At 40.6% G+C, this 26,551-nt stretch overlaps 1 protein-coding gene across 2 annotated transcripts in view; it reads right to left on the bottom strand.

Moving 5' to 3' along the window:
* The window catches only part of ADAMTS18 (ADAM metallopeptidase with thrombospondin type 1 motif 18), a 282,250-nt gene that overhangs the window by 8,979 nt on the left and 246,720 nt on the right, over window positions 1-26,551 (bottom strand). For both annotated transcript variants that reach the window (XM_069216991.1, XM_069216992.1), the window contains 5 exons: window positions 22,364-22,502; window positions 20,912-21,038; window positions 17,803-18,007; window positions 12,198-12,389; window positions 795-1,007 (listed from right to left, as the gene is read on the bottom strand). In XM_069216991.1, the coding sequence (XP_069073092.1) occupies window positions 795-1,007; window positions 12,198-12,389; window positions 17,803-18,007; window positions 20,912-21,038; window positions 22,364-22,502 (876 nt within the window). The remainder of the gene's footprint in view (window positions 1-794; window positions 1,008-12,197; window positions 12,390-17,802; window positions 18,008-20,911; window positions 21,039-22,363; window positions 22,503-26,551) is intronic.

Raw genomic sequence — 26,551 nt, 5'->3', positions numbered from 1 at the left:
AATATACCATTCTTATACACCTATAACCTTAGGTACTTAGCATAGTGGGAGAGATCTACTTAAGGGATACCTCCTTTCAAATAAAAGAAATAGAGTTCTAATCTAATATTTTAATAAGACACGTGACATTAACCACGAAGAAACAACATACATTAATATCAAGTAGTGCTATGTTGACAAGTTGTAGCATGATAATGGTTGAACATCTGCCACTGTACAGTCACGTTAAAAATACTGTAATAGTTATAATGTAACAAATAATCAATAATAGATCAATTAATATAAACTGTAGATTTACCAACCTCTGGCGTTTACAAGAAAGAATAAACACTGCATCAATATAAGAACATTAATAAAATTATGTCAATATTCCTGTTCTCTGAATCGACGTACGAAATAATGTAAACACTTTCGAAATAATGTAAACACCAGTGATTCCAGGGGCATTTGATATTCTCAGGTTTTGTTTATAACATCTAGGAAAGATTGAAGATAAATATGGAAAACAAAATACACTTTAAGAGAGAGTTGTGTGAGCAGCTATACTTTTCTATCCATGTTCTGTACTTAGAGGGACTGGAACTTTAACAGTCAAATATTGTTTCAATTCATTTGTGAAATACGAATGAGTGTGAATAAATTTGGAATAATTCATGAAGATGGGCAAGTTTGTAAACAGAACTGCGTCAGTTTATAGAAGAGAGATCGACCCATCAAAATATTCTAAATTTATCGAAAAAAACAATATTTTTAGACTTAGTTTTAAAAGGCATGCAGGAAATATGATATAGCACCTGTTGCCATGGTGAAGAATACCATCTTGACAGACTGCTGTATCCTGTTTGAGTTGGACAGGCTCCGACATTACAAGCTTGTTCAAGTTCTATCATCGGTTTCTCTACATTTTTGCATCTTCGATGAGGGAATGCAATGAGTTTGCCATGAATTCCTTTCTCACTACACTTCAGTTCCCGCCGTTGCATACCCGGGCCACACGTTGTTGAGCACTAGAAATAGAAAATGCAATGACACTAAAGTTATAAAGGAAAAACAAGTGCGATGTATATTTATGCAGAAACTGCAGTAATGGATAAATTGTAACTTCCTAAACATTGGAGGAAAATGTGTAGATATTACAGTATCTCACAATCCGCTCATGAGATAATTATGCACAGATGCAAGTGTGGCAAGCTTCTTTTCCAATGGGAAAAGAAAAACAGATAATTTGTTTGACTATCAAAGCTTTGATTTCTATAGACGATCACTCCTAGGTTCGGAACAAATATTTACTTTTATGGGATTGTAAAGGCTCACATTTATTTATTTAGCCTGCAGTAGGCTGCAGTCCATCCCTGTGGTAATACATCATTGTTGCTGGATCCACCTCCACCTAAAATGGGCACAAAAGGAGGCCAAATTCTAGGCAATAGTCTTGCTGTGGTCAATCAACGACTACAATATTACAAGCCCACCCACTGTTTGCAGGCAAGTCCTGAAGTAACATAAAAGCTGCACTGCAAGCAACCAATCAGTGTGTCCCGAACACCAGTCTTTAATCTGTTTGTAGAAAGGCTGGCCACATAACCACTGGTCATAAGACAGTTCTGATTGGCTGTTATTCAACAATCATAAACACTGTAGTCAGCCCACACTTATCTGGAATCTGGACCATGCTTAGTGTCCAAGAAAGTGAAGACGGCAAGAACATAGATAGTTTTCTGTTTTGGTGTTCAAAATCCAACAATTTATTTAGTTCCTCTTTTCAAATGTTGGTTATATTGACCAATTTCAGTCCATGGACAGGCTCTGAAATGCCAGATGTCCACTAATTCACTCTTGACTAATTGTTTCACCTGCCCCTGCTCAAATGCATACAATTAAGGAAGGCAGACTCTAAATTTGATTGAAAAATCAGCTTGTATAATGTGCTACAAACACTCATTAGCACATTTAATTTCCTTTTGTGCTCATCTACATTTGCAGCTATGCCCACAGAGAAATGCCCACAAACCTGTCCCTATATATAAATGTGTGAATGTGTTAAATACACCACAGTGTCCAATAGGCAATTCCAGCTTTTGGCCTGATTTAGAACTAGGCGGATGGGTTACTCCATCTCAACGGGGAGGGATATCCCATCCTCCGAAATCTAAATCCCATTATATTCAATGGGATTTATATTTTGGTGGACAGGCTATCCTTCACTGTTGTGACTAAGTAATCATCCCACCAAATTCTAAATTAGGCCTGACTCAATCTTTAGAATTTGTGTGCCAAAGTGCACATTTTGTATACCTAACATCAGCGTGGGAATGCACCATTGTAGGGTATGACCCTCTCTGCAGGGTCACCCCTGAACCTTTTGCCTTTACCCTCCACTTTTTGCTGCATGTTTTTGGTGGCCTTAGGACTTTGTGCACTCTATCCCTGCTAACCAGTGATGAAGTGCATGTACTCTCTCCTCTATACATTGCACAATTGTCCCATCTCCAATTGGCACATTTAGGCCCTCATTATGACTTTGGCGGACAAGCCGCGGGTGCCAGAAGACCGCCAGTGCTGGCAGTCTTCCTCCCACCATATTACAAGTACTGCAGGATTTCTGCCATATTTTGGGTGGAAATCCTGCAGTAGTCGTGCTGGTGGTCAGAGACACATGGGCGGATCCATCACCGGCCCGCCAGAAGGACTCCACCAGCTGTATTACTGGTGGTGTCCTGATGGTAGGGCGCTGCTGACGGTGGAAGTGCTCGTTCCCTGCCCGACGACCTCCTTGCCGGCTAAGGTAAGTCAGGCATCCAACAGGGTAGAGGGGTGGGAGGGTGTGACTGTTGTGTGTGCGTGTGTGAGTGGGTATGTCTGCATGTGTGTATGGCTGCTTATATGCGTTTGTGTATGTGTATATGTATGGGTGTTGGTGTGTGTGTGTGTATGCATGGGTTTATGGGTGTTTGTATGTGTGTGTGTATGAGTGTGAGAGAGCGTAGCTTATATAATTCATATTAACATGAAACGTTTATATATTAATATGTAATAATGCCGCCTAGAAACTATAATAATAGCAATTTTGCTTAAACGTGCACCTGAATTGTGACCACGGTGAGTGACCACCAATGTATACGCAAACTAATAATGATGAATTAAATGTTTATGTTATGTTCAATTAAGCTTATATTAACATTCGCATTACTAAATCTATATTGAAAATCCTCATAGGCCTTAAATTAGCGTGAGCTCCAGATTAGCTGCTCGGCTCTCATATTAAATGCATTTTTCTGTTTTCCAGTGTGCTGACTCACAAGGGGCCATGACCCCGCAATGTTCTTTTCTTCAAGCTTGGAAGATGAATGTAACCATGTTAAATCCGTTCCCAGGCGCATCTTTGGTGCCCTGGATTAAATGTTATAAATGAATCGAAACAAGTGTAGATTAATATAATGTACAAGATCATTCAAACCGGGGACGACAAGAACTGCTGACCAAAAGATGTACAAGGAATTGCCAAGAAAATGAAGTAACGCCGGATGTGCCACCTCTGAAGACGTCAATTACGAAGACCAATCAAAAACGTATAAAACAATGTGGGGTGATGATTGAGATTACCTAATGTCGAATTCAATAGGTTAAAGATAGTGGGTTATAGCAAATGTCCAATAGAATTCTGGGGGAATGTACTATGAAAAAGGGATAAAAACCCATGTCACAGAGGTCATCAGAGCGAGTTAGGGAATGCTATCAATTTTATCCAGAAACTTTGTCACTCTGATTGGTGACTTGAGACTTATTAAAACCATCCTCACCCATAGACTGCCCATTTACACTTTTCCTCCTTATGATGGAAGTGCCCCTTATGTCCTTTTAGTTGAGTCCTGGCTGATGGCTTTTTGACTGATGTCCTGAAGACGAAGACTGATCCTGTGTGCTGACCAAATCTTTGGAGGGTAATTATGACAATGCATTTGTGATTTGCCTGTTTGCTTTTCCTTTCTAGGTACCAACTGCTTGTTTTGACAGAGACCATAGTTAGATGTTTTCCAAACTGGTGTTCTAAATCTTTTTGCATGAAGCCCAACATGCGAATGCTAATCAGTGGTTAGGACAGGGGTTCACCAAAACTGACGCAAATAGACAAACGACTGACATTATGCTATGTTGAACTGACGCGTATTTGACACTCTGCTATTTTGATCTATGTTTACGCCGTGCTATGTTCTGATGTTTGTGATTCTCGCGTTAATGAAATCTTATCACAGCTGCCATATCGTGACTATGCTATTATGATTCTTGGTTTTGAGATTAACTCATTTACTCGTAGATTGTAATCAATAGGGAATAAAATTCATAAAATTCTACTAAACTGGTGTGGTTATTCATGACTGAAAGGTCATGGTAGCGTTGTTGAACTGATTAATGACTTTTACTAAAGTGAAATGTATTGTTGTGATAAATGTTGATGACATTATTGATATATTGATTGACATATTGATCAGCTATCTCGTCCTACGGTGTCTCTCAACTGGGTCAAAAGATTCATTGGCCTAAAATGAGTCCTAATGTGTAATAAATTAACATAAAAGGACGCGTTAGCAAGTGTATGTATAGATGTGGGTATGGGTGTGTGCATGCATGGTTTAATGCGTGTATGAATGTTGAAGTGAATGCTGATATGGATGTTGAAGTGAATGCGTGTATGAATGTTGAAGCGAATGCATGATTGTATGTTGAAGTGAATGCATGTATGTCAGTGTTGGCGAATGAGTGTATGCGGGGTGCTTGTGGGTGTCTGTGTCTGTGTGCGTGTATGCCGGGAGGGTGCTGTACCAGAAGGGGGGGTGGGGTGTGCTGTACCAGAAGGGGGGTGGGGGGACAATTTGCCAGAGCAGGGGTGGTGGAGGGGGCACTGTACAAGAAGGGTGGGGGGGGGCTGTAGTAGAAGGAGGGTGGGGGAGGGGGCACTGTACCAGAAGGGGGAAGTTGGGTGCTGTACCAGAAAAGGGGGTGGCAGTTCTGGTTTAGAGGGTGGGTGGGGGGTATTGTGCATGCTGGGTGGAGGGTGGGGGAGTCATCTGCCGGTGACAGGGAAGAAATTCCCTGTCACTGGTAGCCTTTCTGCCAAGGTTTTTGTGGCTGTGCTACCACTGCAGAAACCCTGGTGGAAAGCCAGTTCATTATACTGCTGGCAGTGTTCATTAGACCGCTGGGTCGGAGATGCTCCTCTCCGGCCCGGCGGGTCCAACCTCCCTGGTGATATAGATGGAGATGTGGCGGGTTGGCAGAGGCCAATTCGCCACACTCATAATGTGGCAGTCTTCACTGCCAGCCCGTTGGCGGTAAAACCGCCACCGTGGCCCTGGTGGTCAGAAGACCACCAGGATCATAATAAGGGCCTTAATTTACTTGTCAGTCCCTAGTAAAATGATACTATGTGTAGCCAGGACCTGTAAATTAAATGCTACTAGTGGGCTTGCAGAACCGGTTGTGTCACCCACTTAAGTAGTCTTGTAAACCTGTCTCAAGCCTGCCACTGCAGCAGGTGTGTGCAGTTTAAGCTGCCCTTTTGACCTGGTAAAATAAAACAAATTCCTGGCTCAACCCTTCCTTTTTAATACCTGCAAGTCAGCCTTAGTGTGGGCCCTGGCAGCTCAGAAGGCAGGGTGCAGTGTATTTAAAAGATTCAGCATGTATACCTTTAAGTTTTACATGTCCCAGTAGGGAAAAGCTCTAAAATCCATTTCTTACTATTGCAAAGCCTACCTATATGATAGGATAACAGTGGAATTACCTTATTACATTTAATAGGCTGCATTTCCAAACGGGAACAGGCAACCTGTTCATGTTTGGTGTGTTTGGAATTGTAATGAAAAATCTCTCTTATGATAAAGTTCAGGTTTTAAAAAAAAATATTTAAAATGCCACTTTTAGAAAGACAACATATTCCTGCCTTAGCTATTTAGTGCCTGTAGCCTTTCTCTGGGTCACATGACTGGTGTAGCTGACAGTTGGGCTTCTTCACTTTGCCCTGCAGCAGTTTCTTTATTAATTTCAGCAGGAACGGCTGTCCGCATTTCCTGTTTCCTTTCTCTAGTCTCCTTTCATGACTCCTGTGTGTGCTTCTAAATTTCAACTTTGATGTTTTTCTAAACTTTCCTGTATGTCTCCCTTGCACATCAATTGTTGGAGCATATAATTGTTGGACCACCACAGTTTGTTTACCCATCTCCACGAGTGGTGCACAGTCAGAACCACTACACCATATTGGAACAGTCTCCTCAACACTCTTTGCTTTTTTCATCTCAGGTACAACTTAATATGTGATCCTAATGCTCACCTCAATATCAAAATGTCATTGCAAATGTGCACATAAACTTTTTTCAAACCAATTCTGAGCATTAGTTGTAACTATTTAATTGTCCGCAGGCCAAACCATGGCTTTCTTCCTTTGTCATGTGTTCTCCTGTTTTCTTTTATAAAATTGGTTATTCTGTCTTGTTTTTTTAGAGTGAATCACCTGAATATCGAGCCCTTTTATTCACATTGGCCAGTTTGAGGTGAAATATCTTTACGTCATAGTATCTATGTGTCTGTGTTTTAAGTTCAATTTGTATTGAGACATTTATTGTCCAGATTATTGGCTTGCCTCTTTAACAGTTCATTCAGGAACCTTTATTCTGATTCATTTGATTACCCTTGATACATGGGTGAATAATTGAATGTTCCTTTGTTCGATTTACTCTTTTTATAATTATTCTTGTGCTGATTATATGTTACTGCTTTTAATCTCACAGCAAAGTGGAAGCTAGACAATTCAGATGACCTCCTGAATGCATTCTATATACCATGCATAGTTGACATGTCTTAAAATACCAGACATATAAAGCACACATGTAGTGATAATACAATGCTAGGTATTTTTTATAGTGGGTGGTGCAAAAAAGAAGGGGGTGTGAGAAAGTGCATGAAATACAGGGGGCTGAAAGTGGAGGGAAATTGGAGAAGTAAATGCTACAAAGATGAAGCTTACAAATAACTCTGGAGAATGAGGCTGTAAGTTGTGGCATGGTTAAATATTTTTTCACAGAATATTGGACAATGCCCACAATGAACTACTGGATTCCGAGTTTAGAATTAGACGACTGAATATTGCAAATTTTGGTTGCTAACATTTTTGATTAGGACACAAAGAGGTCTTCCAAAAAACAAATACAGTGCGGGAAGATGAGCAATAATCAAGACACAATATGACCTTTCAACCTGAAGCAGCAGTTGACAAAAGAAGCTGAGAAGCATGTACCATCTGAGATGCCAATCTTGGGTAATGGGGATGTGGAAAAACATGGTGACAAAACCTTTTCTAGCTAGCAACAATTCAGGGAATATTAAAGAATAAATGTATTTTACTATGCGAACAGCAATTTGTGTATGTTAGAAATGGGGTTACTGGTTGGCTAGGGTTTGCACCTAAGCCAGTCAGAACCCATCACTCTAGTCAGATCAAGTAAGTTACTCACCAAAGATAACCCGTGCTCACCCCCTGATAGCTTGGCGCAGAGCAGTCAGGCTTATCCCCAGAGGTCATGTGTAAACCGTTTGATCTATCTATCTATCTATCTATCTATCTATCTATCTATCTATCTATCTATCTATCTATCTATCTATCTATCTACGTCTATATATATAAACATAAACTAAAGTGACAATACTCTTAAGTACTGAGCGCCCTATGCAAATCCTGAGTCAGTACTCTTTATTTTGGCTAGACAAGGATAAAAATGTCATACATCACACCATCAGGGCATGAGATACAGCATGTAGGTTATAGCAATAATCACACGAATCACCATAATGTACTAAGCTGGTGAGGGCACTTTATAGAAGTAAAGAACATGAGCCATCACACATCACATTCAAGTTCTGTCCCAAGCACATAATTCACCAGAAAACCATAATGCAGGGTGCACCTCTGCTCCTATTAAGATATATACAGTAACAATGATTCCCAAACGTGGATATAAATAACAGCTGCATGTTTATTAAACATAAACTGTAATTTTGGGAACTCCCAGGATCCAAGAAGTGTGGATCGCCTCTGCCGAGGGCTCACCCCAAATGCAGGGAATTACCCTAGTGCCCCCAAGGTATGTGCACAAGTGGGGGTGCACACTATGTACTTATGGGGGCCTCACTGGATCCCCCTTCACGGATTAGCAATGGCCATTGGGCGTGCGAGGCTGTAGCTGGTAGAGACGGCTGCCCAGTACTTTTCATGCCCGCTTAGTGGCATGTTTGTGACCCTCTGGGGTCTCCTGAACTGCTGTTAGGAATTCCTCCAATGGGGGCTGGCTGCAGTGCAGCTGCAGCAGCCCAAACCTTTTGGGCAGCCTGACTCTGTCACGGGAGTGCTGAGTGCAAGCAAGGCAGGTTGTGCGGAATCAGCACGGATCTGGACACAGGGTCTTCCTTCTGTGAGCTGTGAGCACAGGCCTCCAGTGAAGAGAGCCTAGTCTGTCAGCTCCCGAGCAGGACCCCTCCCTCCTTCATAGTCAGGCAGGTGCGGTGCAAAGTCATTACACTTTCTGTCTGGCAGTGGTGATCGGTAATGGCACGCTACTGTGACTCTGGCCACGCTCAGCACAGGATGGTATGGGCCCCTTTTCTTATGGCAACATGGGCCAAGGGTGCTCTTATCCATACCTCCCATGTGCTGGGAGGATGGGAAACACTCCTTATGTGCTTACTTGGGAGATGGAACGTTCCTCACACACTCAGAGACCAAAAAGCACCCATCACACACTAGCAATGAAGGCAAGACACCATACACAGCACTCCCTATGAGCTGGTTTTTAAAAGCACAGGGCAGGCCACCAAGCCCTGGGAGACTCTTGGGTGCAAATACAGTTAGAATGGTCCAGTCCCTCTCCTTTCAGGGTAGGTGAAGCAGACAGAAAGCCAACACACAGAGCAGCAACAAAGTGGAAGTCCCTCCTACAAGTCAGCATACAGCAGCAGTAGGCCTACACAGCATTGTAATGCAGAGTGGCAGTCCATCCTGACAGCACAGCAGTCCTTCTTCCTGGCAGAGTGTCCTTGTCCCAGGAGAGGTTCCAAAAGTGCTCTAAAAATCATGGAGCCAGAGCCTCTATACTTATACTCCAAAATGTCTTTGTTCAGGGGGTGACTAGAAAGGAACCCTTTCAAGTGTAACAAAACCCCTTTCAGCCCAGCCCTGGCTCCAGACATCAGTAGGAGGTAAATCAGCCCATTGTGTGAGGCAGAAACATAACCTATCCATATGTAAGTGTGCTCCACCTTCCTCTCTCCCAGCCCAAGAAGACTATCTGCACACAGATGGATGAAGATGACTCTCTTGTCACACCTAGGCCCTCCTGTGTTGTGGCTGTCTGGAAATCATTCCCCAAGTGTAGCTGTCACTCTGCCTTAGATGTGGATTGGCATCAGGTTGCAAAAAGCTAGAGTTGTAAGCACAGTGAAATGCCCACTTTCTGAAAGTGGTATTTATATAATAGTAATGTAAATCCAACTACACCAGTAATCCGGATTTCTCACCACCATTCCAAACATACCAAACATGCCCACGCGACTCCTCTCAGATCAGAAATTACCACTTAGAAATGTATAAGTGAATTCCTGATGCCAACCTATGAGAGGAGCAGCCCTCACATTAGTGAAAAGCAAAATAGGCTGTTTGTCACTACTAGGACAAGTAAAACATAAAAGTATATGTCCTACCTTTTACATACACAGCAGCCTTCTGATAGGGTGTTTTACGCCTATCTTAGGGGTGTCTCAGGTGTAGTAAAAGGAGGTTTAGGCCTTCGCAAGTAGTTTGATTTGCCAAGTCATTGTGGCAGTAAACTGCATATGCAGGTGTTGCAGTGACAGGCCTGAGACAAGTTTGAAAGGCTACTTCTGTGGATGGCGCAATTAGCTCTGAAGACCCACTAGTAGCATTTAATTTAGAGGCCCTGGATACATTGTATACCACTTTACCAAGGGGCTTAAATATACCAAAAAGGTGTAAGCCAATCATACCAAGTTTTTGAGGAGACCCACATGCACTGTAGTACTGAGTAGCAGCGGTAAGGTGCCCAGAGTCCTAAAGCCAACAAAAAGAGGGTCTGAAAAATAGGAGGATAAAGGCAAACATTTGGGGATAACTTTGCAGAAAGGGTCATTTCCAACAGTGCATATGTACCAGATTGGTTGAAGATTAATGCTTCAGAAGAGGTACTGTGATGGGCACATCCCAATATTGAAATGCAAAAATAATGGCAAAAAAGTTGGACTCAAATCAAGAGCCTGCTTATTTCATACAAGGTATGTTTTTGTGCACCTGAGGATGTCCATGCAAATTAGAAACCCCTTTCCCCTGTAAATTCTTGCATTCTGAAGAACCCCACAGTGGCAAAGAGGATCTTTATGAACTGACTGAATAGACCTCACACAAAGGAGAACTTGCAATTTTGTGTAAGTTTATGATTGCTTGCTATTCACAAAGGTGTTTACATATAGAATCTTTACCACTGTGGATTCTCCACACATAAAAAGATCAGACTGTCTTATCTTTTTATGTGTGGGTACTCTGCAGTCAAAATTATACTATTACTAAAATACCTTTGTGATTAGCAAACAATCTTTAACTTGCACAAAAGTGTACATTTACCTTTGTGAATGAGGTCTTAGTGCATATTGTCTGTGGGCCTCTAAGATATGGGATAGAGCTCCATTTATGCAAAAAAACAGTAAATGTATAGGTGAAAGTTACATCTCTGCTTTAGAGTATTTATACAGTATTTCTGCTTTTCACAAACATTCACAGATCCATGCTTGGAAAGTTGCTTCTGGCACAGGTTTAAGGCATATTTCTGGGTAATGTACTACTTTCACTGGGGACCCATCGCCCCTGTGCAGAATTCTATATCACATAGAATGATGGACTGAGGAAATGTAGCACCCTGTGAAAACACACACTTTTTTTCTTTTCTCCATGGGGAAAAACATGTTTCCTCATCAAGAAATCCCTTCCTCTGCACCCCACCAAATAAAGGTGGTCCATTCCTCTTCCCATTATTGAAGGGGAGTTACCTTGAGTGGAGTATCTTTCGGGCCATTTTAGGGCGGTAAAGAGCAAGTTCGGAGTACAATAATGCCCATAAATGTTTATTGCCAGTCTTGAACTACCAACACAGGCCAGACTTTGGAACGCCCCCTCTTTTACCACTGAGTGGGACTTATGACTGCAGATTTTCTGTACTTGTGGCAGAGACGTCTGCAGTAGTAAAGCGACTTACACCTGCCATGAGTCCTTTTGTGAAATCCTGTCAGGCATAAATTGAGGTATTTTCAGATGTAAGCATAAATTTGTGGTTGAAAATACATTTGGAACGAGGAACACGGAGTGTCATTCCCTTTGAGGACTGATGCCCTCAAAAGATCCAACTGAAACAAATCTAATCATGGTGAAGAAATGGATATGTTTATAAATTAATAATTTACGAACACACGAATTTTATAATAAGTGACCTTGAAATAGTAAATTGGTTTACTCATGTGTAATGTTAACACAGAAAGGTGTAAAATAAAGCATGGGTAAATTGATTAATTCGTAATTCGTACTCCAGGGCGTAGAGTGAGTTTCACATAGCAGGAATGGCCTGGAACGCTTGGAAGCCCCCACAAACATGAAAGTTTGTAGGGATTAGCAGAATTTCATCTGATCCTTCCTCACTCTAGAAATGGTATGAGATATGTTCTTGATAGAGATAGGAGTACGTAATTTTCCAGTAGGGTTATGGGAAGGGAAGATGCCCAAAATGAATCAGGGTGCAGTGACAGACGTAAAGAAAAATATTTTTCCAGTGTAGAAAAACATTTGCAACGGCACAAATGTGAATGCATTTCCCGTGGGGCAAGGGTATGCTTCAATTACTCGTGTGGACAGTCCTTCTCATAGTCAGACATCAGCATTTACCCACCTTTCCAAGTGTAGTCCTGACAGCCTGTATCTATTGCATGTTTCTAGGAGTACTCTTCAAGTCACCTGTGAATTCCTGGTATTCCTAACTATGGTCAGTATGAGGCTGTGCATCTCTGGGTACAGATTTACGAATATTTTTCTGTGTCGATTCCTATTTATTTTTCAGATGAGTTGAGCTCACTGGAAACACTTTTCTACGTACCTCAGTCCAAGAAGATATTGCCCACTGTAGTCTTTCATTCCGAGGACACCGGGTTGTAATACAGTTCTTTTGCGATTCCGGCTTCAGTGTTAGGTCACACATTTCCTCTGATATGGTTTTGGGCATTAAAAAGCCACTACTTTTGCAGCTGACATCACGGATTTGGATTCCTCTTCCGCATGTTTTCGAGCACTGCAATAAAAAGTACAGCATGTGATTATCCCGTAAAAGCTGAACATTATTTTCATTGCTAAACAACAGGAATCAAATCTCCATTTCATAGTAAGAATGGATGAATGGCTGTATGGATGAGTGGATGGTTGGATGGATAACGTATGCAACTGAAGTTGCTGCATACATGTATAGACAGCCTTATATTTTTAACATTTGAAAACGTGAAATTCACAACAATCATTGCCGATGAAAAGGGCAGAGGGAGGTGTTTAAAGAAAATGTATTATTTTTGGATTGAAAAGCATGATAGCAAGTGCCCGATAGTGAAATATGAAGGAATAAAATAGGAGAAGTGACGCTCTAAAAAGTTGCATTGTTTCATCTGAAATATAGAAACAAGTAAGAATACCCAGTAAGAGAAAAGACGTGTATTTTTTTATTAGAGCTAAGAATACGAGTATTTATTTAAAATGCAGTCTCTAGACAGTATAATATGTCTGAGCAGTCACTGATAGGAGGAAGGCTTGATTCAGCTTATAAATGGCTCCACTTATAAGTTCAATTATGAAAGAATTGAGACCTGCATTTTTATTTGTAAAAGGGTTTATTGATGTGTAGTGCTATCCCAGTTTAGTGTAATATTGCACATAAGTACATTTTCTCTAAGTGGCGTGGAGAGGATATTTCCTGGGTGTGCCTTGGGTAGTCTGTGGTTGTTTTCCTTTCTTCCACAGCCCAAGTTCATCCTGGAAACAGATGGAGATGTACCCCCTTGAAAAGGGGTGAAGGAAATCTATTGCCAAGGTAGGATTTCGAAGAAAATGGCACTAAAATTGGTAAATATGTGAGACAATGGTTTTCCTTGAGCAAAATAATTTCAATTACTCATGGAAAGAAACAATGAAAAATAATGAAAGGGCAATTCTGCTGAGGCAAAGGCACCGTCACATGCACAACTAAACAGGAGGGTTGCATTTATGAGTTGTTAAAGCAGAATGTGTTGGTGGATACCCACTCCACACATTCATAAGTGATCTTTTGTTCCTACACACCTGTCCCTCGCATCATCCTCAGGCAAGGCACAGACGAGTATTTGCTGCTTTACCCTGGCAGCCAACGTTTTCCATTCGAACCCTTGCACATGCCCCATTGCACACATTTTCACCTGACATTAGAAGTTGGTAAATGTGCATTCAACTCATAAATTAGGGAATACCATGTGGAATACCTAACAGTAAATTTGAGTCAACACATTTATTCCCAATTCTGAAAGGTTTAACTGCATGGTATTGGTAATTACAGCGAGGAGTTAGCACCCCATCAGTACTGTGCAACTCATAATCAGACTTAAGAGGGTGATTTAGAGTTTGATATGAAGGTGCATCTGCCATAAATTAGCAAGAACTACTATGCCGTCTAATCTCAGGGTTCCTACACCACATATAGAATTGCAGAAACCACAATGGCAGAATCTCATCTGGCTTGACCATCTAAAACCTCTGACTTGAAGGCCCGTCCACCACAAGGCTATCATGTAGCAGTAATGGTCTCCATGCTCTCTTTATGTTTTGGCATCCATTACGCCTTTTCCCTGCTTGGGACCACATGTGAGAAATTGTGATGCAGGGCAGGGACTCTCGCAACGGCCCACGCATGCCAGAAAATTCTCCCTCCATTTTAGACCATGTTATTTTGCTCTGAAAGAGCAAATGTCCAGCAACTAAATGTATTGCCGAGCATCAGTCATACTGGAAAACAAACAGGTAATGCTTTAAATGATTGTGAATACCCTAGGTCCCTGCCATTTGCTCGAGCTGTATTCCTGTCGCCTGTTCACCAACTATGCCACTCGAGACAGAGGCCAGCTATATGCAAATCAGCCTAGGTTCTCCTCCAATAGAGCAAGTCAGATCTGAACTACAAAGCTGGAGCCACTCTCAAAGGAGCACAAGCAACCCCAGGCAAGTCTCAGCTTGCCCAGGCCTCGTTAGTGAGGTATAGTTTAAGTGCTGTGCCACAGTGAGCTGGGGACCTACTTCTGGGCATACCCCTTACAGCTGAAAAATTGCACTGATGAAAAGACTGTGCTTTATATGAACACATGCTCTTTTTGTCTTATCAAAATTAAAATGAAATATTTTCATTTGATTCAACTCTGCGTGGTTTTTCCCTTTGTTGGAAATTTGGTTTGGGGTAGGGAATTGACAGAGTAAAGGTATCAGGTGCGAATTGGGCAGTATTTTCATGGGAGGAAGACAGTAGGTGGTGTTGCCCACAGTAGAACAGTGAATATTTGGGGGAGGGAGGAAATGGGGGCAGAATTATTAAGCAATTTTAGGGAGAGACTGGGGCATAGGCTTGTGGATGGGGCCTGGACAATGGTTTTAGCACAGTGGAAATCATATATTTTCTAAATTCAAATAAATTCCTAGGCCTCATAGTGCCAATGCACAGGGTTTGATGAAGGACACTGGTCATCTAGACAACAAAAAGGAGCTAACATTGAATTTTCGAAGGCATATACTAGATTGCCCACATTCCAAGAAAGAGGTTAATTATTGTGACTTGTATGCAAAACCTTCCCCAACGCAGAGTGATAATCAGTGCATTTATTATTTTTTTAATTCAGCATACATCCCCTTTTCCCTGTGACACTGTGGGCCTCATTCACAATAAAATAACACAGTGTAGTGCTGCAAGCCAGCTTTCTACGCTACGTCATTTTGAAAGTGCAGGGATGCGTCGTGTTTACAGAAATACAACACATCCCTGCACTTACCCATGCGCTGGCGCACAAACTGCTGCCTAGCAGCAAAGCAGGCACCCTTGCACCATGAAAGGGATGCAGGGATGATTGTTTATGTGCGGGAAGGGGCACCTTCTTGCACATGAACAATCGTTAATGGCATTTTCCTCTTTCTGTGTGTGCTGCAGAATGCAGCACACATAGAAAGTGGAAAAGACTGGGAGAAATGCTGTTATTTTTTTAACACCATCCCTGAGGTGGTGTAGGAATCTGATGCATTCCCAGCCTTGTAAACGTGGGAATGTAAAAGATTCTGTCAGCTTCCATGGGTGTTGTGTGGGATCACTCACAGCAACACCCATGGAATGTCCCTTTCACGCAGAGTTATGCGTTAAGGGTGGCCATATTTACAATGGCATGAAAAGCCATGCCGGGTGGCTTTGCATGAACTTGTTAATACGGGCTAGCACACTGCACCACCGGACCATAAAAAAATTACACTCGAATGGCGCAATGTGGCGCTAGGGTCTTGAACATAAGGGCCTGAGTTCCCTGTTCAAGATCCAAGATAAAAGGGTCTTTGATGCCCTCATGTAATAGTTTCATCCTCTCCCAGTGTCACATTTGCCCTGTTCCGCATGTGTTTGTGCACGTGTGTGCGTGTGAGTTAGCGTGTGTGAGTTTATGTATAAAAGAGTAAGAGTAGATATAGATATGAGTTTCTTTGTCTTTTTATTGTTTCCTAAATCCTGCTACTCTGACCAGTACCTCTTCCATCTCTTGCAATAAAATTGAAATAAATATTGCAAAGCGAATTAAAACCATTTATTTAAAGGGAGCGGACTTATTTGAGATCCTTCTGGCACCAGTACAAAGCTCAGAAAATTTCAACATTTATTCCTTTCATAGCCACTTTAGAATTTAACGTTTCACCAAATGTTATTACCTAAACCGTGTCATGTCTCCTCCTTCCTGTCGATTGGATAACGAGGACATTCTCGCAGTTTTGCACAGGCAACAGTGGAAACAGAAATGCCGCTAAAGAGTAGGGCCAGACTAAGAACTGCTTGCTATACCTTAATGCAAGTCTGACTTTTCAGAAGGCGTTATGTAACATGGAAGTAATTCTAAAACATGTAAAAAAAACTGACAGTGATTTAGCACAGGACAAACTGCAAACAAGGATAGTTTTCATGGGTGGCAAACAGATTTCCCCCGTGAGAAAAGGTATTATCATAGTCAAAATTCCTGTTGTAAAAAAAGTGGTGTCTGGAATGCGCCTGTGGCATTTTTCTTATAAGTGCAAGCTGACTTTGCTTATATGTTGCTTAAATCTTGCAACGTTCTACAGGGGCACAGTAGGCTGAAATTGGAACGAACTGGTGAGTTTTCTTGGGGGTTGTGCATCTGCATCTCTATAGAAAGAGTAAAAGCACATTTTGTTGTACTATTTACCGTCTGCACGTGACAGAAGTACAAGGATGCTGCTAGAACACCTCAAGAGTAGAAATGGTTGTTTTGTTGTAATAACTGATGAATAAGGAGACCCACTAGAGAGCTTAAGGAAATGCACAGAGATTCAGAAAGCACTATGATACATACTGATTGCACTTAATGTTAAACACTTTGGGCCAGATGTACTACTCAGAATTTTGTGATTCGCAATTTGCAACTCATTTGCGAGTCGCAAAACCTAATGTACAACTGTGTACCTCACACTGTCTGCGATTCCCAGTGGGGTTGCAAATGACCTACCTCATTAATATTCTTGAGATAGGTCGAAATTTGTGACCCCTTTGGGAATGGCTGCACTCACAGGGATGATTGCCTGCTGGGGACAGCAGACCACCATGTCTGTGACTGCTTTTATTTAAAGGATTTTTAAAAATGCAGCCCATTTTTCTGAATGGAATACAGGATGCATTTTGAACAAAAAAATGAAAAGGTTTGTTTTTCATTTTTTCAGAGCAGGCAGTGTGGTCCATGGGACCACTGCCTGCACTGAAAAAATATTTTTGCATCCATTCACAAAGGGGAAGGGGCCCCGTGGAGACCCCTTCCCATTTGCGAATGGGTTACCATCAGTTTGAAATTGGTGGTGACTGCAATTGATTTGCGACTGCAGCTGAGGTCACAAAACAATCAGACATCCCTCTGTGACTCACAATTAGGAAGGGACGCCCCTTCTTAATTGGAAGTCACAAATCCTTATTTTGCTAGTCTGTAATTGCGACTGACTCACAAAATAGGGATGGTACATCGTACCTTCCCATTTTGAAGTCGCCAATGTCGATTTTTCCTTTTTGCGCACACCAAAGACCTTCGTATATCGTGCCCTTGGTTGTCTTTTAGATCACGTCTTTGCCCTCACCTTAGAATACCCTATTCTGTTTCACTCATAGTCTCTCCTTACTTTCTATCAGCTTTTCTCCCTGTGATCTCTCTGATGTGTATACGGTGTTGCAATCCTTCTCAAATCGCCCTCATATATTTGATGCTGAGAGAAATAGCAGATTGTAACAGGAGTTGTGTGGCAGAGAATATACAACAGTTTCTACATGAAAAAACAGCATAATTTAAGACATTTCTAATGTCCCTTCTCCTTCACATTTCTTTATATTTTCATGTGTGTCTGTGACATTTCTTTATTTTTTCAGAAAGCATAACAGCCTTAAGATACCACACCTGTGACCAGGGTCCAGCACTCCATTCTGGTGGGCAGTCTTGACTGTTGCATGGCTGGATTTGGGTTGGTGCACTTAGTGCGCACAGGGAATATGACACTGCCTCCTCCCTCTGGAATGTCTTTCTTTGAACACACTGTATCTGGCGGGACTGCTGCCCTCCACCACATGATGTACTGCATACGCTCCAATCACCTGCTGCCCAACTGGAGGAAAGAAAAAAAGTTAATTTGCATAATGAATGGTAACATAGGGAATGATTATGACATCCGTGCGAGTTTCATATTTGTTTTTCAGTTCCAAAAAAACTGGTACTCTAGGAATCAGCGGTTTCGAGATGGAATGTATGCAATAAAATTATGTTTCCCTCTACTAATCCACCACTATTCCATCTTGTGATTCAGCTGAACACAGTGAGCACTGATTTGAAAGGAATGATACTGTGTTTGATGTACGGAGTGTATCGTGAACTCCACCCTTGAGTACAGAAACGTCAATATGACAATTCAAATGTTCCAATGCAGGGAATTTGCAAACGGAAGCATGTTTCAATGGTTGCCTGTCTGAAATTTGTTTTTCCTTCACCAGTGTCAAAATCTATTTCAGAGTCTGAAATCAAACATGTAATTCAAAACTAGTGCTTAATAGTAGTAAAGGCAGACTATAGAGACCCTTCTAAAGTGTGGAATTTACTTTCCTCTAAATCTCCCCTCTCAAAACTGCAATTTTTGAAAATGTAGGAAGTAAGTATCTGAAATATCCTAAGGATTTCTGACACTCATGAAAATCAAATAAATCGTGTTCTTCTGGTTAAAAAGTAATTTATTATAACCATGCTATTCTGAAAGGTCTTAATCCAATTGATAATGAGATTAATGAGATGAGTATTGATATGAGTATCTCCGACATCGTGATCTACCTACAGGATAATTCCGGAGATTGTCACTACATTTATGTATTTGAAGTGGAAAACTACTTTATTTGAAAACATTTTTCTTTAATAGCTATGAACTTCTTCTGATGTCATACAACGAGCTGAATGCCAAGAAACTATTTTCTACCACAGCGATATGATTCCAGTCTGAAAATTGTTTCTATGGCTCCTTAATTGGAACGTATTCCAAGAAGATTATGTGTAAATCTAGTATGGGGTTCTTAAAGGTTTCCTGTCCCTGTGGATTTATTTTATTGGGATAAGAATATATCAGGCAGAAGATGAAAGCCGCGCACAATACAGAAGATTAGGTCTGGCTAGGAAGATTATTTAAAATTAGTATGCACATAATACTGGGGCTCCAGCCAGAGGTTGGAATGTGCTAAAAAATCAGCTTAAAATTGCTACTTGCTGTAAATACACTACTGAAACATCATTATATTTTAGTGACATTCATGCGAGCTGGCATTCCAGGTTTGAGATCCATGCATTACATTACACTTTAAATGTTGCAACAAATTATACCTTTGTAAAAGGCCATTTTTCAAACTCTTCTTAGATCAGTAAATCTCACATTAGCCAAAGGGGTGCAGTCTGTATTTATAAACGTATGTGTATTCTAAATTACACATTAATAGATTTCCTTGTTTACATGCTTGAATAATATTACACATTGACCAAAAATAAAAAAAACACATTCCACCTATGTTGAACATTATGTTGTATCAGCTGTCAAAATATACAATTATATTTTGGGAACCTGCATAATCTGTAAGCGCTTTTAAATAAAATACCTCACAGTAGGGTATTAATATATTAAGGCCAGATTTACTAACGCATTGCAGCACTTTAAATACGCAGAGATTTACTAACTTTAGTATTTACTAAAATATGGGGTACCCCTGTTTTTCCCCCTGCGCCAGCACTAAATTTAGTTGCTAACGCAGGCATCCTTGCACCATAGTGTAAGGGAGTCTGTGTTAAGGGGATTGATTGTTTATGTGCAGGAAGGTGTTCCTTCCTGCATATAAAGAATCCACATTGGCAATTTGTTACTTCAATGTTTGCTGCAGAATGCAGCACACACAGAAGTACAATATTTTAATTTTTGAAGGATTGTTTATTTGCAGGAAGGTGTCCATTCCTACACACAGACATTCATTCATGGCCATTTGCTCTTTCTATGTGTGCTGTAGAATGCAGCAAACGTGGAAAAAGCAAAAACGAAGGGGAATACAAGTATTCCTCCTTATTGTGCCATGCTGACGTCACCCCTGGGGTTGCATTAGTTTTTGGCGCTGCTACACGTTTCAGACTTGTTGTAAATCTGGGGCAGTGTCAAAGGCAAAGGGTGTTCAGTGAAACGCCCACAGCAACATCCATTGCACACCCCTCTGATGCAGAAAACTGGGTCGGAGGGGCCCATGTTTACAAGATGGCGTTAAGGCACAAAAAGTGGCTTAGTGCCACCTTGTAAATGCGATGCACTGCACAGCGCCACCAGAGCTTAACAAGCGATGTTCCAGTGGCACAAAGGCCTTAAATCTGGCCCTAAGTGTCTATAGACCTGTCTTTCTGTATATTGTGTGTCTGTTCTCTGTGAATGCAAGTGTTCCTAAACACTGACAATTGCATCATTGCAAACCAGAATCCTTTCTACATATTTTTTTTAAATATATATTAATTCAGGAGTCTCAGATCGTGTTATACAAGTCTGTATGTGGCTATTCCAGAGACTTTGGTTAGGAATGTGATGGAACGATGTTGAGAGTCAGAATGTTGGACTAAAGTGACGTCCGTCGCAGGATATCAGCCATCATAAAGGAGGACTCCTGAAGGTTGCCAGACCATTCACTATTACACTTGCACTAGTTGCAAAGTCTGTCGGTGTAATAGTTAGGTTAATATCTGTTCTAAGAGTCAAATGGCTTTCTGGTTGGTCTACATGCTTGTCAGATAGAAGTTGAATGCTGGTGGTAAGTTGGTTGAATGTTCTTGCACAATATATGCTTGTAACATAGGACGTGTAAATCCGAGGAATCGTGGAACAGGAGGCGGCTCTGCATGTCACAAACAAAGCAGATGATGCTTGTGGCTAGTACACAAATAAAACAGAGGAGTGTTTTACAGACAATAATAGTAATCAGTGAAAATTACAAATCTTTCAGAAACTTACTATGCTGGGCATGGGTTAGTATTGCACATCTTGTGTTCAGTGGGGGGCTTCGTCCTTGGATCACAATATGAGATATTCACCTCAGTGTGATGGTCTTGCATACAAACTGCTTTTTTGGTAAGATGCCCTGAAAAAAGAGGCCACATTACACTACAATACTGTCTACCAATAAATGAATGAGACATTTAAATATATGAAGGACTGAACAATTCTGTATTTGTGTCCACCAAACAGATGGTGACTATGCCAAAACCACTACTGTTGCATCGAACTGAAATGTTCCTATTTGCAATCGTAGCTAAACTTAAATAATTTCCATTTTAACCAGGCAGATGCCCTGTTGGGTTTTATTTTTTAACTTTTTTTAAAAATCTTAATGTAGTTACCACACATGGACTGTGCAAACTGATTTAGTTTAAACCTCGAATAACAAAGAGCAGACCGTGTGGAATCTATCCACCACTCTGTACTACCGTGATTGTACACATGGTAGTTAGTTTGGAAAATTCTTGTTATGCTTACTCCCAATGCCTCTGATCAGTGGTGTTATGAAAGATTGTGTGCTGTGTATATAGTTCATGTCTGATGGTGTATAAATATTCACACATTGCATCAAGAGAACAGGGTATACACTCTGCCATAAATCACGACAAAGATGAAGGAGCCTAATACCTTGAAGGGTTTTACCCATTCTTTGTCTGTGGGGAAATGTTTCAATAGATAAAGGTCAATAATTGCTAATACAATCTAGTTACAGTCAGCAATGCAAGAAATGTTGGTGGACTGGTAACATGCCTTGTTTCCCAGTTGGCCCAAGTTTGCACATGGTCAGAATTGCAAGTTGGGTGGCATTTACCATACACGGCAATTACCATGTGTGTTAAATACCTCACCCTTCTTTAAATTTCGGCAGGTCGAACCTGGGAGAAGCATTGTGGTAGTTACCACGACATGCGGATTTTAATGCAGTAAGCACCAAATTCTGCATGTTATTCCTCAAAAACCTGAAAAAGGTGCTAGTTATTGCACCCCATAAATTTAAAACATCCAGGGAGTCGGATTTTGTCAGGTGTGATGAACAATGTATTGGCAGCAAAGAAGGATTGCCATAAAAAAAGAATTCAGAAGATCTATAATGAGAAATAATGACAGATTAATTTGTTTTTTTAAACAGTGCAAGATGTCTAATGCAGGCTGTCACCTGTTGCCATCTACAATACTAATGTAAATTGTTCACTAGGATTAAAGCCATGGAAAACATGTTCTATATAATGTATTTAGAATTAAACATACAAATGTGTGTGTCAAAATGGAGATGCAATTTTAGGGAAGAAATTAAGTTGTGAATCAAACGGAAAGCAACAGGTGAATTTAGACAATGCATATATAATATTTAATTATGACTGTTTTTACAGCGATTAGGAAAACAGATTTTAAGGTTTCTGTACCCACCACCTGCACAAGAGGCTGAGCAGCTAAGCTCCACTGAAATCCAGGTGTAGTTCTGTCTTTTCTGAATTGTATTTTCCGGCCAACTCTTCGGTAATGCATATTCCCATGTAATGCCTGGATTATTGCCTTGTAGTAGGATCTAAAAGATACATTAGATTCTTATTAAAGTAGTGAATTAAAAAAAAAATTGTGTGATATTTTCTGATATAATATTCAATTCAACCAATCAATTTTAATTTTTATTTATCTATGGAAAGCAAATAATTTAAAAATATTTCTATGAACTATGGCGTGCAAAAGTAAAAAACGAATAAACTGTAAACATCAAATCAATTACCAATAAATATTGTTCAGGTAATACCTCGGGTATTGATTTCAGAGTGCATTGGATCGTGCCTTGCTCCTTTTCCACTCAATGACTCAACAATTCAAAGTAATTTCGAGTGTTAATTGTAGGGTGCTGCTGTTGCAAAATGACTACATGATGAACTAGGATGTAGCCTACTTACTTTTCATGTCTGGCTCACTGTTTTCGTAGCCCAGAACATAACAAAACTATATACCATGGGCCAGATTAACAAGGCCCTTGGACCACCAGAGCATCATTTTTAGTGATGCTTCTGTGGAGCTGTGCAGTTCGCCACATTCATAAACCGGCACTAGGCCACTTTTTGTGGTTTAACGCCACCTTGTAAATATTGGTCCCTCAAACGCAGATTTCTGCATCAGAGGGGGTTGCAATGGGTGTTGCTGTGGGCGTTCCACTGCATCACCTATTGCCTTTGACGCTGTCCTAGATTTACAACAAGTCTGAAATCTGTAATAGCGCCAAAAACTAACGCCACCCCAGAGTTGACGTTAGCATGGCACAACGAGGAGGAATACTTTTACTCCTTGCTTTTGCTTTTTCCTTGAGTGCTGCATTCTGCAGCATAGATAGAACGAGCAAAAGGCCATGAATGACTGTTTATGTGCAGAAAGGAACTCCTTCCTGCATAACAATTTGGTACTTCTATGTGTGCTGCATTCTGCAGCACACATAGTAGTGCCAAATTGGCATTGTAGATTGTTTATGTGCAGGACGGGACACCTTTATGCACATAAACAATCAATCCCCTCAATGTAGAAACCCTTGCGCTATGATGCAAGGATGTCTGCATTAACGCTGCCGGCTAAATTTAGTGATGAAACAAGGGAAACACAGGGGTGCTTCATATTTTTATAAATATGGCACTCTCTGTGTTTCTAAAGTGATGCAAAACTGCAAATTTTGTTGCAGCACCGCGCTGCACCACTTTTTAGTAGATCTGGCCCTAAATGTATTACCATTATGTTCACACGATACAGCCATGATGCAATACAACTTCTTTGGAAATCAAGCATAATTAATGTTTTGTTTTATAAGTGTAATGCACGTTTTGCACTTCGTGAACACAGGGTCAGTCTGTAACTAGATCCTGGGCAGCAATGCTCCTCATTGCATCTATACAATCAATACCTTTCCTTACCCTTAATCCAATCTAACTCATGTACATATGGTGATAATGCAGGGGGACAAAAATCTACGCATACAATGTTTTGTTTCAAGAACTTCAATGCATATGTTATTCATTTGTGATGTGATAACTATGCCATGACTTCTGAATTTCTGCCAAAAAACTGTTTGTGAAATCATTGTAATATCTGTTCAACTGATGACAGGATTCAGACAGTAATACTCAATTTTAAGTGCAAATGGATTATTGATTAAAATGTGTTCCCAATATGTCATTGTGGTTATAAAGCAAACAGCAAATGGATTCTGAACTTGTTTATCCCTTTATATTGTGTTGTATAGGGAAGGAAGCTTACTCGTCAGATGATTAATCAGTAGATTCTTTTAAGCCACAGGTTATCTATCTATCTATCTATCTATCTATCTATCTATCTATCTATCTATCTATCTATCTATCTATCTATCTATCGATCCAGGGCCACCTTTAAGAAATGACTAGTTCATATGAAACCCATCATGATTCCCTATCCCCCAGGATGTACTTTAAAGTCAATCCGAGGAAATATGGTAAAAGGAGATTCCAATATTTAAAAGAAGAATAATGATAATAGTGGTACAATCACTAGGGCCAAATGGTGGAGTGACTTCATGCTATATCTGTATTGCATCTGAGAAAGGGTACCACCTGCCAGAATGATAGCTGGAACAGCAATAGCTGGTGGTGATGGAAGCATTCCGTCATGGTGGAGCAACTGTAGACCAGTCAGAGCCTGACTGTGCTCTTTTCCACTGTTTCATTTCCCCTGCAGGCTTCAGTCTAATAGGACCCTTTCACAACAGGGTGGGCTGCCATGAGCCAAACATGGCCCCATTCTAGTCACAGTCTTCTAGAGTGAGGGACTAGTTTGATGATTCTGTCTGGGCTGATCTTGGGTTTTAGTCCTGCCTTAAGGCTAGCAGAATATCACAGAGGTCTTTAACCAGTAAGGTATGGAACAGCCTGTAGAGCTATAGAGCATCAAAGATCTACTAAAGATGCAAGAGTCAGAGATAGTAGCAGGCGAGCTGTTAGCAAAGCAGAAGATGGAGTCTGATAGAATAATGGCTGGGATAGCATTTTTGATATCACAAATTATAGAAGAGCAGAATGGAGGTAGACCCAGAAAAAATATTTGGCTTAAAATGCGCTCATTGTTAAAATGATTTTCAGATCTCTGGAGTCTCTTAACCAATTTACCCCATTCCCAGTTCTATCCTTTCCCGTAGATGTGTGTCACAATACTGAGTGACAATATATTGCTCTGAAATAATATTGCATCCACAATATTGACTATCAAAATATTTCCAAAGTGCAAATGGGTAATTGCAGATTTATTAATTTTAACTCAACATCAACGTACTCATCAGGACACAAAGATCTGTATTTAAAAATAGTACATCTAATCTTACTTATATACTCACTTTCACATCATAATGCTTGTGAATATTGTGAACATGATATTTGGCAGGAAAATATCTGAACCTCAATATTATGACACTATACATTTCAGGCTGTCTCTTACCCCTACTCAGAGACTGATAAACCAACAGAGAATGTTCGCCAAAAAACCCTGAGACCCTGATCCTCCCACAAGAGAGTTTCACTCTGTGCTCTGTGCTGTGCAGCTCATTGTATTAATTACTGCATAAAGCAAATAGAATTGTACTAAGTGCTGCGCAAAAACATTGTGCTCTCTATTGGGCAGGTAATAATGCAACTGTGCTCTCGCTGCTGCACATAGAGAATGGTGTAGTTACTGCATCACAACAGTGATGTTAACACAACTGTGGTGCTAGTGTTGCATAATGATTTGTGTACTCGATGCTGACCAAATGACAATAGCAATGTGCTCTTCTCCACAAAGAGAATAAGGACACTGGACTAATTGAAACACAGACGATGAAGAGATAGTCCATTCCATTCCCGTTATGTCCCAAGTGATAAATACCTTAAATGGTTATCAAAGTTCTGAAGAGAGCATGCAGTATGCCACAGAGGACAATAGACTACATACTCACCATAGAGGACCACACAGCATTATACTCTATGTTACAGATACGATAATGCATCAATGTACTTAGCTTCCAGTAGACCAACAATATTGTATTATCTGCTGCACGGAGAATAAAACTTCGGGCGATCTGCTATAATTTTGTTGGTCTATCCATGCATTCATGCCTGCCGATGTGTTGTTTTGTTTACAGGTGCTCATGTATGTGGTGTGTTTTTGTGTAGATTCACAAAAATCCACATTTATTGTCTTTGTTAGTGTAGGTAAATCACCAAAAAAGATTTCTGGAATGTGGAGTACAACTGTTTTTATTTCGTGTAACTGCCTAAATCGGTGAAGTTGACACACCAGTATACAAAACTCTGACTGCAATGTGATTTTATAGACTTATGGAATCACTGTCATGCCAGGAACCAAATTCAAATGAGTTGCAGTGCTTGACATCAGCTTGTTAGTTCAGCTGGAAGAATTTTATGAGTTTCCTTTGATAAGACAGGGGCTGAAAACCAACATAATAGAAAACATGAGCTCGGTATTTTTTCTTCCAGCTTGCACCAACCTTTGTGACACATCTTAAGTGGTCGGCTCATTAATTTTTTTTTATCTCTTGCCCTCAGAATAAAGCGCAGATTTATATTGCAG

The sequence above is a fragment of the Pleurodeles waltl genome, chromosome 12 (genome assembly GCF_031143425.1).
Source record: "Pleurodeles waltl isolate 20211129_DDA chromosome 12, aPleWal1.hap1.20221129, whole genome shotgun sequence".
In the NCBI taxonomy this organism is placed as follows: domain Eukaryota; kingdom Metazoa; phylum Chordata; class Amphibia; order Caudata; family Salamandridae; genus Pleurodeles; species Pleurodeles waltl.
This window is presented reverse-complemented; position numbering and strand designations above follow the sequence as displayed.